General features: G+C 41.8%; 1 protein-coding gene across 1 annotated transcript in view; it reads left to right on the top strand.

The window, feature by feature from the left end:
• The window catches only part of LIN28A (lin-28 homolog A), a 31,971-nt gene extending 22,441 nt beyond the window's left edge, over positions 1–9,530 (top strand). The window contains exon 4 of the mRNA XM_066584287.1: positions 9,365–9,530. Within this exon, the coding sequence (XP_066440384.1) occupies positions 9,365–9,530 (166 nt within the window). The remainder of the gene's footprint in view (positions 1–9,364) is intronic.
• The last annotated feature ends 5,943 nt before the right edge of the window (positions 9,531–15,473 follow it).

Here is a 15,473-nt window from a genome sequence, read left to right as displayed (position 1 = left end):
CAGGCTTTTAACGGCCCAATTAAGTAATTAAAATAATGTGGCGATACACAGCAAAGCATTTGAACTGAAGCTGTCAGCCTTTGTGCATGTCCAAAGTGCATGTTATTTCAGTAGAGGGGAAGATTAATTGCTGCAAGACATCTGTGGCTTCACTTATTTCAAGGAGAAAAAAATCAGACAAGTAAAACTAATCCGTCTGGTCCTTGATCTTCCTAAAGGCCTATTTACATGTAACGATTGTCGCTCCAAATTCACTCAAACGAACGAAAGTGCTCAATTATCGTTATATCTAAATGCGAACCATCGTACACTTTTTGTTCACTTTTCGTTTCTCGCTCAATTTCAGCCTGCATAAAAATCATCAGCGGCTCGCTCACTTCTTCTTATGTCTAAACACTCCCTGCTCAGCATTCCACATAGAATGTGAAGTACTGAGCGAGAAGTGAACAATTCTCAGCGATTATCTGCCTGTCTAAACACTGACATACTTGGCCAGATTCTTCTCTAGTATCACATATTGGTGGACGGTAAACATCCCAACAGAAGGCTTTTTTCTTCCAATAAAATTGTTTTTAAATCTCTTCTTAATGACATTAGTTTTGTTTAGTCTCCTTCCGTAGAGCGAGTCTGTAGAGCAATTTCTTGTGTTTTTATTTGGGTTAAAATATTGTTGATTTGAGCGTTTTTAGCTTTCTTATGTTGGGCACTAATCATCATCAAGATTCCTCTAATATATGCTTTGTGGGCATTCCATATTGAAAAGATATTCATTTCTGGGGTTGAGTTTATTTCAAAATATTCTTCTAGGGATTTATTAATTAAAAGGCTATACGAAGGGGATTTGAGCAAGTTGACATTGTTGCGTCAAGTTGATGCGTTGCCTTGCTTTTTCCCCATCTCCAATTCTAGGTAGATCGGAGAGTGATCTGACCAAGTAGTCAGTCCTATTTTTAAGGTCATAATCTTGGGAAGTGTCCACCTGTCTACCGAGAACTTGTCTATTCGAGAAAATGAATTATGGCGGGGGGAAAAATAAGGGTATTCTTTGGAAGATGAGTTGAGGCATCTAAAAGAGTCATAAAGTGATTCCTTGTGGAGCCACAGTAGTAAAATGGGAGATGTTCTACATTTTGTTGTGCAATGGTCCCATCAGAAATGAGATTGAAATCTTCACGCATAAGTAAGTTGCCTTGTTGTACTTTTAAAATTTTCTTTATGATTTTATTTAGAAAAGAAATTTGGCCTGTATTAGGCACATAAATATTTGCCAATGTAATGGGGTTCCCTTCCAAGCTACCCACGAGTATCAAATATCTACCCCTAGCATCTATGATTTGTTCAGTTATTGTAAAATTAATTGATGTTCTAAAAGCTATGAAAACTCCTGCATGTTTTTTCTTATGGGCATTTGCCATATAGGGTTGTGGATATTGTTTGTTAGAGAACTTTGGGTGTGTGTTGTTTAGAAAATGTGTCTCTTGTATGCACACTATATCAGCTTTACATTGATGAGCATCCCTCCATATGTGTGACCTTTTAAAGGGGGAGTTCAATCCTTTAGCGTTTTGTGACCAAATTTTAAGTGACATGACATCTAAAGTAGAAGCATAAGGCTGGGTTCACACAGGGCGGAATTGTTGCGGTTTTGCTGAGGTTTTTCCGTTGCAGTTTTGCCGCAGAAGAATTGCTTCTGTGGCAAAACCGCTTCAAAGGTTATTTTTGTCTTGTGTATTTTCCGCACGGAAAATCCGCAGGCAGTTTTTTTCCACAGCGCTTTTTTACTTTTGCTGCATATTTTGGTGTGGATTTTGCTGCGTCCATAGAAGTCTATGGACAAAAAAGCGCTCCGGAAAAGTCAAAAGAATTGACATGCTGCGTCTTGAAAAACCGCACTGCAGCTGCATTTCCGCACTGCAGCAGTGCGGAAAAAATCCATCCTGTGAGAATAGCTTTTTGCCCAAACACATTTGCACTGCATTGCGCTGCAAACGCAGCGGTTTTGCCACAGTGCAAATATGCAACGGTAAACCGCAGCAAATCCGCCCTGTGTGAACCCAGGCTAATAATGTGGAGATCCCATACCTTGCCGTGTCTATAAACAGATTAGTTAACTGTATAACAAAAATAGCAAAAAATACATCAGGACTGCTCCATCTTGGATCCAAGTATAAATTTTCTTGGTCGGAGTGCAGTCCTGAAAAATATAACAATTAAACAGGACAGAAGTTAGAGCAGGAATTGTTGCCTGCATATCTTGGGGACAACAACAATAGTCCACCTGACGGCGTCGGCCTTTCTATTCAGGTGTTTTAATTAGTATATCCAGCGGTATGTGGTACACTGAATTTTAGAACACAGAAAAGAGACCAGGCAATCCTTTTATGTAGACGGAACCAGAGTCCAATCATTAAAAATCTTCTTAGATTTTGGCATATGTGTGGTCTGCTGGGTTTTATCAATTGAGATCCCCTATGAAGACAAAAGCTTCGCCCCACTCTCCGGGGTCATTATTGCATGCGTGGTTTGGTCTCGATGTATGAGCAGTTTTGTGGGGAATCCCCATTTGTAGGGCATTTTAGCGGATCTTAATGCTAGCGTGATTGGCGAAAAGGCTCTTCTAGCTTGCATGGTGGCTGGGGATGAATCTGCATAGATATGGATTGAGGAATAGGGAGCAGGAAAAGGGTCCAATTTACGGGAAGCGTGCATCAATGCCTCTTTTACATGAAAGAAGTGGATTCTTTCAATAACATCCCTTGGGGTCTTTTCTGGGAGAAAGCTGGGTTTAGGTAACCTGTGTATTCTCTCTATAACCAGCTCTTGGCGTGGTGTATTTGGCAGCAATGTAGAAATTAATTTCTCTAAGAATTCTTTTAGCTCAGCTTGGGTTATGCTTTCTGGGACACCCCTCATCTTTATGTTATTGCCCCTGCTTCTATCCTCTAAATCCTTCATTTTGCGTTTAATAGCCATTGCAAAGCATAGTGTGCATCAATTACATTATTGTGAGAAGTAGTCAGCTCCCCCATCTTGTTCTCAATGTGGTCAGTACGTTCACCGAGCTCATGTAGTGAGGAGTGAAATATTGAAGAAATATTGTTGATATCTGATTGCAGAGATCCTCTTTATGAGTGCTTCTGAGGCTGGTTGTTCTAATGTGGGGACATCTATAATCACGTCTTCTTCTGGGGTAGAAGTGTTATCAACAGAGTGAAGAGAGTTCTGTAGTGCAGACTGGGGGGTAAGTCTGGGTCTCTGTTTTAAGGACTTTCAGAGCAAGATGATGTAGAGAGCTACTGAGTGTAAGTCAGCGCCATCTTGTTAGGTGTGGCAGGACTGTGTTGTACTGCGGCAGAGGAACCACTCACCCCTTCTTAGATATGCTCTACCATATTATGCCCCTGCGGTGAGCTTCTGTAGTTCTGGCCGAGCGCTGTATCTCTGGAGAGATCAGTCGCTGCTCCTTGCTCTCCTTCCGCTGTAGGTGACGGAAGCTTACGGCCCCTCACAGCATGGCCGCAGCCGGCTCCCCCCGCCGGGAAAAAGTCCTCCACTCGTTGTGGTTGGGTCTTCTTTTGGACATTGTCTTCTTCTCCCGGTGTTCCAGTAAGCAAACTTTGGGTTCTTAACCCCTGGAATGCTTAGTGTAGCTGTTTGAAAGGCCTATTGCCTCCGTCCTGGTCTGCAGTCAGGCCACACACCCCAACAGAAGGCTTTTTTGTTCATTTGAGAAAGGGTGAACACTTCTAAAATGATTTTGTTAATTTCTAGAGATTAAAAGTAGGAACACACAGTCTGGTGCCACCCGAGGCCAAACCCCACCCACCTGCAGTGGCTAATGGTCACCAGAGTTTACAGCAAAATCATTTGACTATTGGGCAGCGTGGGTAGGCGTGTTGTAGCCACACGTGGCCAGCCAGACCATGTGGCTTTAGCCTTAATCAGATTATTACCATGCATACTGTTGTCAGGTGGCAGCTGTTCTTCACTAGTAAGAATTATTTTACACAGGGTGATTGGAGTTATAGTCATTTATTGAAGAGAGGCAAAAGTGTGCTGGAGATCTCTTGAGGCTCTCCGCCTCCATTCAATGAGAAGCGGTAGTTGTTGCAAGATGAACCACTAGCTGTTTAATCTGAGTGAGAGTAGTTCACTGGTTGCCTTATTTTCAGTGAGCTGACACAAAATGACTAGCAAGTAATGAGCATTTTCTTGCTCAGTACTTTGTCGGGTCCAGTGTTTACATGAGACTATTACTGTTAAAAATCACCCATATTAGTAATTTTTTAGGCTAATAATTGTCCTTTATAAAACAAAATGGAACTTCTAGAATAGATGCAGTAAAATTGCATGAAAATTCTGGTTTAAATATATGCATATAGAAAGGTTATATTGGAAGATTAAATGTAGGGCCACTTTAGCTATGCATGTGCTTGCCTGACAGGATAGGAATACTGTTGGTCTTTTATAATCCTTTCGCTGCCGGGAAATTTCCTTATTTTTGAAAAATAGGAAGAAATTGAAAATTAATTTCAATTTTTTCCTCCTGGAGTCTCTGTAGGATAATTTGGGGGTAGTAATGAGCTGTGATCTTCCTGTTGTCATTTGCATATTTCCACCTGACTCTCAGGCACACAGAAACTGGAAGTAAAACTTTCCATTGTGCTCCCTGACTTTTGTAGTTAAAGACTCAAGCGCAAAAGTTCAACTAGGGCCTTCACATCTAAAACTTCTCTTTATAACCATCAGTTGCAGACAATCTGTAACTTTCAGCTCCTGCTAAGGCTTTGAAGTTAGTTAGCAAGGCATTGAGCAGGGCACTGTTCCGTCTAAGCTGGCAAATACAGAAGTACAATAGGTAAGTATTAAAGGGGCCACTCCAGCAAAAACATGTTTTTCCATGCCTGCGCCCCTCACCTGATTGCCTGTCACACTCTGGAGGTCTCCTCTGTGTGTTGCAGTCACTTCCAATGCAGCCACCCGTTTAATTCTTCTCAGACACCATTGAAAGTAGTGATGAGCGAACGTGTCCGTTACGGACACATCCGCACCCGGACACCGGCTTTGCCGAACACTGCAGTGTTCGCGCGTAAGTGTCCGGGTGCCGCCGGGGGGCGGGGAGATGCGCGGCGGCGCGGGCGGCAGTAGCGGGGAACAGGGGGGAGCCCTCTCTCTCTCCCTCTCCCCCCCACTCCCCGCCGCACCCCCCCGAACTTTTTCGCCCGAACACTGAAGTGTTCGCAAAGTTCGGTGTTCGGGCGAAAAAGGGGCGGGGCCGAACGTGTTCGCTCATCTCTAATTGAAAGTGATATTTTTTACTTTCCCTTTCAAATCTATCCCATGATGCTTTAGCACATAGCTGTATAATTTGTGCCCGCTGGGGGGATAGTTCATTTTTCATTACTTTCTACATTTACCTAAATAAGCTACAGGCCATAAGTATATATATAGTAAGATGAGCTGTGATCTCCTCTATTATAACTGTGTGATAGGAGCTATATGATCATCATCAATAACTGTGATAGGAGTGTTTATGTACCCCTCTAGCAGTTTCTGTGGTGGGATTAATTTAACAGCATCACACAGATTGATAAACTGGCTACTTTCAGACAGGATAAACCCCTAGTAAATTGGAGCTAGTCAGAATTAAAATCACATGGTTCTTTGAGAAAAAAGGGGCCAGGAGTTTCAAATAGAAAGTAATAACTAACCAAGATAACACTAGCTCACTTATATATACTGGGGTTATAGCTACATAATGAATGAAAAAGAATCTCCAGAGTGACCCTTTAATGTACAGCACCGTAATAATTAGCTATAAAGCAGTCATACATATAGGGCCACATAGCATCCAGGCAAATAGTATTAACTCCTTCAATACATGTGCGGTAGATGTACAATGCAGTGTGTCGTGAAGATGAGACCCAGTAACCAGAGAAGCATTGCTGCTGTAACTGTCAGCCAGGATCTCATTACAGCCACTGGGAGCCTAGCTCTGATCCCGGCGGTTTAACCCTATAGATGCCACTATCTGGGTCTGCAATGTATAGTGGTCTGTGAAGGTCAATTCTTCACTGATTATAATAGGCCTTAATGTTGATGAAAAAAATAACAGTTTGTGATAATGCACTGCACTACTTAAGCAACAAACAAGTCCTAACATAGCATCATAGATATTATAGATAGAAAAATGGTTCTAGACAGCATGTTATGGTTCTGGGAATATGGAGATGAAAAATAATTTAATTGAACAAAAGTAGTAAAAAATTATAATAATTTGGTATCACTGTAATCATACTGATTCACGGAATAAAGTTACCATACTGTGAATGCAATCAAAATGAAACCAGTACAATTGCAGAATTACTGTTTTTACCCATTCTACCCACCCCCATACCCGCCCAAAAAATAAAAAATAAAATAATTTTTACATACATCCCCATATCATAAATTGAAATAGCAGTAAGAATCCAAAACGAAACTCATACTTTTTATACTTATAGATGAATACACTAGAGGATGTAGTTTCCAAAATAGGGTCACTTTTGGGATGGATTCCCTGACGGGGTACCTCCAGCTTCTAAAAACGCAACATGGCATCCGAAAAGTATTCTAGCAAAATCTGCAAACAATGCCAGAATTGCTGGTTTTGATAACTATACCTCCTTAAAACAACATAAGAGATCACATGCACGTTCAAATGATACCAACAATCATATCAACTCGTCCCATAAAAACAAGTCCTTACATAGCTCCGTAGACAAAAAAAATGTAAAAAAAACTATATCTCTGAATATGGTCATGCAAGAAAAAAAAATTCTATGGAAAAGGGGTTTTACTTGCACCTGAGAATGAATTTCCACTTGTTTTTCAATAGGGAGTTTTATTGCAGAGCTACAAAAATACTAAACCTTAGGAAGGCAAAGCTTAATCAGCTTAGAGATGCCCTTAACCTTATTGACTGGGATAATGTCCTCAGAAATAAGACAGACAATAAATGGGAAATTTTTAAAACCATCTTAAAGGGGTTGTCCCGTGAAATCAAGTGGGGTTATACACTTCTGTATGGCCATATTAATGCACTTTGTAATATACATTGTGCATTAAATATGAGCCATACAGAAGTTATTCACTTACCTGCTCCGTTGCTGGCGTCCCCGTCTCCATGGTGCCGACTAAAACTGCTTCTTTAGTCGCACGAACAGTCGCGCTTGCGCTGTAAGGATTCCTCTTCTTACTCCCTCCGGGCTCACGAGCGGTGTCCTGGCTTCTCCCTCTTCTCCGCGTCATCGTAGCTCTGCCTCCGTCACGTGCTGCCGATCAGCCAATTAGGTGGCTGTATCGGCAGTGGAACGCAAGGAAGGAGAAGACAATCCATGGTGCACCATGGGAGAAGACCCGCGGTGCACCATGGGAGAAAACCGCAGTGCACCATGGGAAAGTACCGGCGGCCATCTTTAAAAGAAGAAAAGAAGATGCTGCGCGAACGGGGATGCAGGTAAGTGATTTTTTTTTTAAATAACTAACGGAATTAATTTTAACGGGGCAGAATGCGGGGGTAAGTTAAAAAAAAAATTTGGATTTCGCCGTGGGACAACCCCTTCAAGTACTTACTGTGAGCAGTTCATACCTTACAGGAATACAATGGTTAGAAATAGAAGTAAACCAATGTGGCTAAATAAAATTATAAAGAGGTCAATAAATACCAAAATAAAGCATTTGAACTACTAAAACAAGAAGGCAGCGAAGAAGCATTAAAAAGCCATAAAGAAAATTCAATAATGTAAAAAGCAAATAAAAGCAGCAAAGATGGAGACAGACTCATTGACAAAGAGAGTAAAACTCTAGACCATGTTAGGTGTCCACGGATGCAAGAGTATGCATGAACAGGTTTGCAGAAGTCCCGTTGCTTACCGCCCACGAGGCACCCACTGCCTGAGTAGAATGCACCGTAACATGGAATCAAGGCGTTTTGTCCATGACACAGTATGCCTCTACTACTATTGATCGGATCCAGCAAGAGATGACCACCTTGGAACCTGCAAGGCCACGTCTTGGGCCACCAGAAATCATGAACAGAGAATGAGAGCGTTTGAAAGAAGCCATTTGAGAAAGATAGATCCGCAAAGCTTGCACTAGATCCAGTTTGTGAAGAGCGCATTTTCTCGGATGAACCACAGAAGTACAAAATGAAACCAGAACATTGTCTTGTGATGTGGAATGCTAACACCACCTTAGGAAGGAAGCAGGACCCACTGTCACTCTCCCCATTCCCCCTGCGGCCACTGCAGCCAGCCCTGCTGTGACTCTCGTCCCCGCTCCGGCACGTCGCTCATACCTGGCTTCCACTAAGGTTCCCCCAGCAGCCGCTGCAGGAAACCATGCTGCCAGCTGTCACTCTCCTCGTTCCCCCTGCGGCTGCTGCAGCCAGCTCCGCTGTGACAGTCATACTGACGACGGTGTGTCGCTCATACCGGGTCTCCGCTACAGTTCCCCCTGCAGTTGCTGCAGAGGGGACCTCTGTCACTATCCATGGCGTGTCGGAGGAAGGAAAGGGGGGTTAATGCAGGATCTGGTGGCCGACCAGCATCAGTAACGGCCGCATCTTCAGGGCCGGCCCCTCTTTCAGCGGCGTGTGGGGGCCGGGAGGATGAGACAGGAGGTCGAGTTCAGGAGGGCACGTCTGCGGCAGCCAATCAGCCACTGGGGGTGTTTCCTTCAGGACTGCCAAACCAGGTCTCCACCCATTATTCCGGTGGAGACATAATGCACCAGTATCTATTTCACCGTAAACTGTACATATTTATCATATTCATCACACATCTATCTTGCACAAGAAAATTATTAGGCATCTACTTTTGTAGAATATCTATTCATTCCACTGCAAAACAGTATATATCTTGTTCATTCAAGATCTAAAGTCACAAAAAATAATTAGGCATCTACTTATGTGGAATATCTGTTCATTCCAGTCTTAACTGCACATATACCCTGTTCATTCCATGACTATCAGCCTCAGCTGTAATAGTGTACGAAGCGTCCCGGTGTTGCTTTGCAGGCACAGCTCTCATTCACTTCAAGGGGAGCTGTGCCTGCATTTCCATGCTGGGCCACTCTTTGATGTAGGGAACTACCTATTACACAGGTTGAAAGCTGGCCTGGCAAATAGCTGATCGGCTGTGATTCCAGATGAAGGACGCCTGCTGATCTTATGAATAGGTCATCAATTTTTAACAACTGGAAAATCTCTTGCAAGGTGATTTTTTTCAACATTCAGATATAACAAGACATTTCTCATCTTGTCAACTAATGCTAGTTTTGGTTATGTAGTCTTTTTTTAACATTTACCATTTTGTCCATACAGATGCTATAACTGTGGAGGGCTGGATCATCATGCCAAAGAATGTAATTTGCCTCCGCAACCCAAGAAATGCCACTTCTGCCAAAGTACAAGCCATATGGTAGCACAGTGCTCCGTGAAAGCCGCACAGCCTGCCAGTTTACAGGAAAAGCCTACCATCGATGAATGAAACCCAGCAACTACAGAGTAACTAGAAAGCCTTAAGCTAAATTCACACTATTTGCTTTTTTTTGGAAAGCTAGCATATTTCATATGAAACAAGTAATACAAGTTGGCATGCAGTTATATGGCAAACACATAATGTAATATAAGGGAGTTAATGTTACTGTTTAAATGTAAATAAGCTGTTTTACAAAATAGAACGCGAATCATGGAAGTAGTGTGAACTTGGCATTGCATCAGGAGAAGAAACGGGCCTGAGCATTAAGCCCCTTTCACACAGGACAATTATTGTGCATATCACTCATTAAATCGAGCAGTTTGCATGATAATTGTGCAGTGTGAATGCATTCAGACGATAAAGTCATTGTTGGTCTACCATTGCAACGTGCAGTTTAAACAGGCAGTCATTCATTTATGAAAAACTGCCTGTTTACTATGAATGGAGGAGGGTCAGGAGGAATGACAGTCGTTCTGTGTCAAAGGGCCTTTAGACTTAGGCTGCCTGTCCACTGGCGCCACCCAGGAGCAGGAGCCGGCAGACGGATCTCCGCAGCGAGTCTATCGGACAGATAGGCTCACCGTGGAGAATCGCGGCAATTCGCATGCTGCGAATTGCCGCCCACGAGTGGGGAATGGCTATGATTCTCTGCTCGTGAACAGGGGGGGAAGCGTTGCTATGGAAAGCTTTCACTGCATTCCCCACGGCCGAATTATCGCTGCGGGGAACGCAATGAAAATACGCCCATGGACAGGCAGCCTTAGTGGGCAGAAGAATGTAAGTTCTCGTAAAATGTTTCAAGGCATACTCATACGAAGTATTACAGCAAAGGGGCTTCTAGTATTGAATGGAGTATACATGCTCACCAATACATAAAATACAGCTACAATTTTCTCTGTATCTGTTGAGGTGATTGTACACAAAAATGGAAATTTCTAGTTTCTGTAAGTAGGTCCTACCCGATATCTCTCAGATATCTTTAGTCAGTGAGACACCTACAGTTTACAGAGACCCCCACTGTTTTAGTGCTGCTAAGGTCCAATTTCTCCCTATACTAAAGGTCACCGGATAAAAGTCCATATACATCTTGAAACATATTACTAAACTGCAGGTTTTCTAGTATTTTAAACAGTCTATTGCTGTCTTGGATACTTGGAGGTTTAAATAGGGTATTCCCATCTCTGACATTTATGGCATGTCCACTGGATATGTCAAATGTCTGAGTGGTGCCAGTCTCAGAGGCGAGACCTACATCAACCTCTGGAATGAGGGGCCACTGACCTACCCCTCCTCACCTTGTCCCACTGGCCCCACATCCAGTGACTGAAAAGTGGTCACTTTTTACAAAAACAACCAAGCAGCCTGTGTTATGATGTTTCTGTATCTCCAGATCTCACAAATTACAGGAACAGTGTAGCTTGCTGTGCTACACTAATTACATAATCCCCATTTACTTCTATGGGAGTTACAGAAACAACATAACACAAGGTGTTCAGCTTCATCTATAAAGGCCAGCCATCTTTAAGAGCCTGGATGCTGCAGTCATTGGGACAAGGTCAGATATCTAGATAATAAAGCCACTTCCCACTGCATAAAATTACATAGACTTAATTTTCTTCCAAACTATATGAGCAAATTCTTTACTATGTCAGCTCCCACTTAAGATAGTCCTCAGGGTCCCGAGCTTTTGCTCCCACACATTTGTATCTCTAATAGAGATGAGCGAGCACGCTCTTTTAAGGCTGATACTTGAGCGAGTATCGGTCTTCTCAAGTAAATGCGGGGGACGGCGGGGGAGAGTGGGGGTGAGTGGGAGGGGGAGAATGAGAGAGATCTCTCTCTCCCCCTCCCCCCGCTGCCCCCTCGCATTTGCTCGGACGAGTAATCAGTTACTTGAGAAGACCGATACTCGCTCAAGTATCAGCCTTAAACAAGTGTGCTCGCTCATCTCTAATCTCTATGTATTTAAAATTCTAATGTCTGTATTGTGCACCAGGTGGGTTTTTTTGTATTTCAGATTTTCTTTATTTTTTTATATTTTATTCAATACTTTGTTTTATACCTCAATGTTTTATAAAGCTGCTTCTGAACACTGTTGGCTTATTGATAAGAAATTATAGATAAATAATGTGCAAAGGGTGAGACGGCATGATATTTATAGGTTTTAAGCATATTCACTATAACAGATATGCTATTGGAAGACTTTTTGTTGAAATTAGATTTTATTTTAAAATTCTGGTACTTTTAATAGTCTACAAGTTGCGCTTTGTATTTATTATAAACACTCATTCCAACTTCCCTATGTGCTTTTAAAGGGGATGTGTCATTTAAACTTCCTTATGTGCTTTTAAAGGGAATGTGTCATCACAAAATTACCTATTATATAAATCCCATTTTTGCATTAAACATATTTTAAAATAATTTTTGGTGATTTTTAAAAAATATTTGGTCACAGTTAGAGATGAGCGAGTGTACTCGGATAAGCACTACTCGCTCGAGTAATTGGCTTTATCCGAGTATCGCTGTGCTCGGGGCTAAAGATTCGGGTGCCGCTGCGGCTGACAGGTGAGTCGCAGCGGGGAGCAGGGGAGAGCGGGCGGGAGAGAAGGAGAGAAAAATCTTACCTCCGTTCCTCCCCGCTCTCCCCTGCAGCTCCCCGCTCCGTGCCGGCACCCGAATCTTTAGCCCCGAGCACAGCGATACTCGGATAAAGCCAATTACTCGAGCGAGTAGTGCTTATCCGAGTACGCTCGCTCATCTCTAGTCACAGTCTATGTTTTAAAAAAAATCCTAAAATCCTGTAATTTTCACACTGACCACAGAGTCTAATAAAAGGCTGATACTTCTTGATGTGTAGAAAAAAGCTTTGCAGCAGTCTCACTAACATCACAGGCAGGATTACACTGACAGGTAAAACCTATAAGTAGACCCCCCATTTGCAAAAGGTAATTAGCGGTGACTGTCTACTCCACCTTCCTATAAAATGACCTCTGCACATGTCACAGAGCATGTCTAGACCAGTCTCATACAAGTCAATAGATCCCCTCTTGTCCAATGTATGAATGGCCCATAAAGCACATATGTAAATGATCTAAATGCTGTTAAAAGCATCCCAGAAAAGATGGCGGCCCCATAGTCATGTACAGACAACAGAATAAAAGAATCTACAATCAGAAAATTAAAACAGGTTAGAAATATGTAATATGTTTCTCTATCTGATTTTAATTAATAAAAAATTTTGATGTAGCCCCTTAAAGCCTACCTTATTGCAACTGGTGATGATGCTCATTGCAACTGGTTAATGTTAATATATAAATGGAATGCAGCCTCAGCTATATGTAAAAGCTTATTCAGCTCAACTATTTTTTAATGGGATACAGACATATGTAGCTGTATGGGCTTATAGTTGCATATGGAGGATACATTTAGTGTGACCATTTTAAATGGTCTTGCTGAATGTAATACCTGAATATGATGTGAATCTAGCCTAACTTTGGCCAAAAACTGAGAACCTGGCTTTTGACCAGATAGCTAAGTGACTCGGGAGTTTGTAAGGAAATATTCCAATTGTCAGCTACTATTGACCGCAGCTTTTGTATCTCATAGGCTCTATTTGAAGTGTATGTTGGCCGAACGCAGCATGAAAGCTTTCAGTCATGTATGTCACATGTATAATAAAGGGCCCAGTGATTCAAAGTATGCAAAAACAGTGTCCTTTTGACATAAATTGGTTTAATATGCATTGGCATACTTTTTTTAATTATGTGTATTGAATAGCAAAGTGAACTACACAATTCAAAAAATGTATACAGCATGGCATATGTTTTTTAATAACGCAAGTCAATGGGCAGTGTATGCCACTGCATCGCATACAGAAGCAAATGTTGGAGGCTACAGTGGAATATACAGTTGTTATACAGTGGAAAGTGGAAAATATTCCCAATGTATAAGCCTGATGTACACTGTAAAATGTTAATAGACTCATAGGCAATGTTCATACTACATTCAAAATGGGATGGGAACATTTAAATGTATACTGAACATATCATTTAACATATTTTTCTTTGCATACAGTAGTATTAAAAAAGGTAGTAGATTATGGTTTTCAGTAAAGTTTGGCAGTAAATTGGCAGATCAGACGCTGAGCCATGTACCCACACACATTATGAATCAACCCCTACCTGTAAAGACTGTGGTCACTAGTATAGAAAATGTAATTGTAAGGCAATATTATGAACAAATGCAGATCTCTATTATGGTTCACATTTGGTTCCACTCCTTAAGGTTTTCTAGATGTCTGATGACTATAAAATTGCACTCTCCTTTCATGCCTCTCACAGACCCCCCCCCCCCCCCCATTGAGACAGCATGGTCAGTTGGGCAGAGAAGGGGATTATTGCTGTTAGGATTGCTGGTCCTTCAATTATAATAAGCCTAGTCAAAAGCTTTGCATCCGCAGTCTCCAACCCCTCTAACGAGGAGATATATATATTTATATGGTGTGGGCTTTTAGAGACATTAAGCACTGTATAAATATATGTAGATGGTGTATTATATAGACATTCTATAACTGTATATACTTTGATCTTTTCTATTTATCAGTATACTTTGACCTCCACATCTGGCACTCCCATTAAGGCCTCCTGCACACCGGCGAGTCGGAGCCCGCATGCGGGATTCTCGCAGTGGAGTTCGACCAGGTGCCCAGCTGGTGACCCCTGCATACCTGTCCGGTATCTTCTGCTAAGCGCTGCAGATGTGCCAGCCGGCACTCCATCACGCATGCACAGTAGCCGCTGGCACTCTGCAATGACACAAATCCCGCTCACTGTGGAAGTGCCGCGGGACGGACGGCTTCCATTGACTTCACCTGCGAGTGGAAAATCGCAAACGATTTCCGCTTGTGGGCAGGAAATCACAGCTTGTTATTGCATGCTATTGGCTGGATTTGCTGCAGAATGCGTAGATGGAATCCCACTTTGCATTTTGCAATACAAATCTGCCTGTGTGCAGGAGGCCTTACTAGTGCTACATAGTTAGAAGTTGCAGGTTCTATGTCTTGTATCAGGATACATATTTATTTTTAATTTTATATATGTATATTTTGCTGTACATATATATTGTTTTACATAGAACTATGTATATGATAAGAACGATACATATTTATTTATTTTATACTATCAGTGAAGGAGGGCACTGGTATTAAGGATAAAGATACAGGAGTAAATTGTATGTATCCTGTTCCCACGTCTTGTTATGTGTCTAAGGATATATTGTTTTTGAGAGGATTATGAAAACAATTGTTTACTTTGTCTGTGCTGCTGATAATATTAAAGTGAAGCTCTAGTTTAATATATGGAGGAGCCATACGACTAGTAGTTCCTAAATATACATGTATTAACCTTCACAAGCAAAAGTATTTGGGGTAATAATGGGAGGCAAACAGTATATGGTGGTTATATCTGCTTCCCTGTATCAGCCTTTCTGATATTAGTAACTGTGGAGAGAGGGGCTATAACCTGGGAGCTTTTTCAGCTAATGTCACCATGAGTTTACATCCCTTGCTTCTGCCCTGCAGTATTGCATATATATTCCAATTACAGTACTTTTAGCAATAATTGTATTCTAAGGAATTGGTGTTTGGATGGCTTCATAATGGAGCTTCACTTTAATCCTTTTGTTTTAATGAGAAGCCCATATTTTAAGGCAATTACCCGATGAGTGTTTTTGGGCAGATAGTTGTTTCAGATGTACGTCATGCATATGTATTTATACACATATAGTCCGGAATGTCTCAGGTCACAGTGTTAGCATGGATTGGGTGGGCAAAGGAAATTTCAATAACTATACAAACGTTACAAAATCTACCTCAGGGATATCAGGCGGTGTATGTACCCAGCTGTATGTACATCAGGCTGTGCACAAATATCCAGCTAATGCTGATTTCAGAAC

This window comes from Eleutherodactylus coqui, chromosome 1, assembly GCF_035609145.1.
Source record: "Eleutherodactylus coqui strain aEleCoq1 chromosome 1, aEleCoq1.hap1, whole genome shotgun sequence".
NCBI classification, from domain to species: Eukaryota; Metazoa; Chordata; class Amphibia; order Anura; family Eleutherodactylidae; genus Eleutherodactylus; species Eleutherodactylus coqui.
The sequence above is the reverse complement of the archived record's forward strand: the minus strand, read 5'-3'. Positions and strand labels throughout refer to the sequence as shown.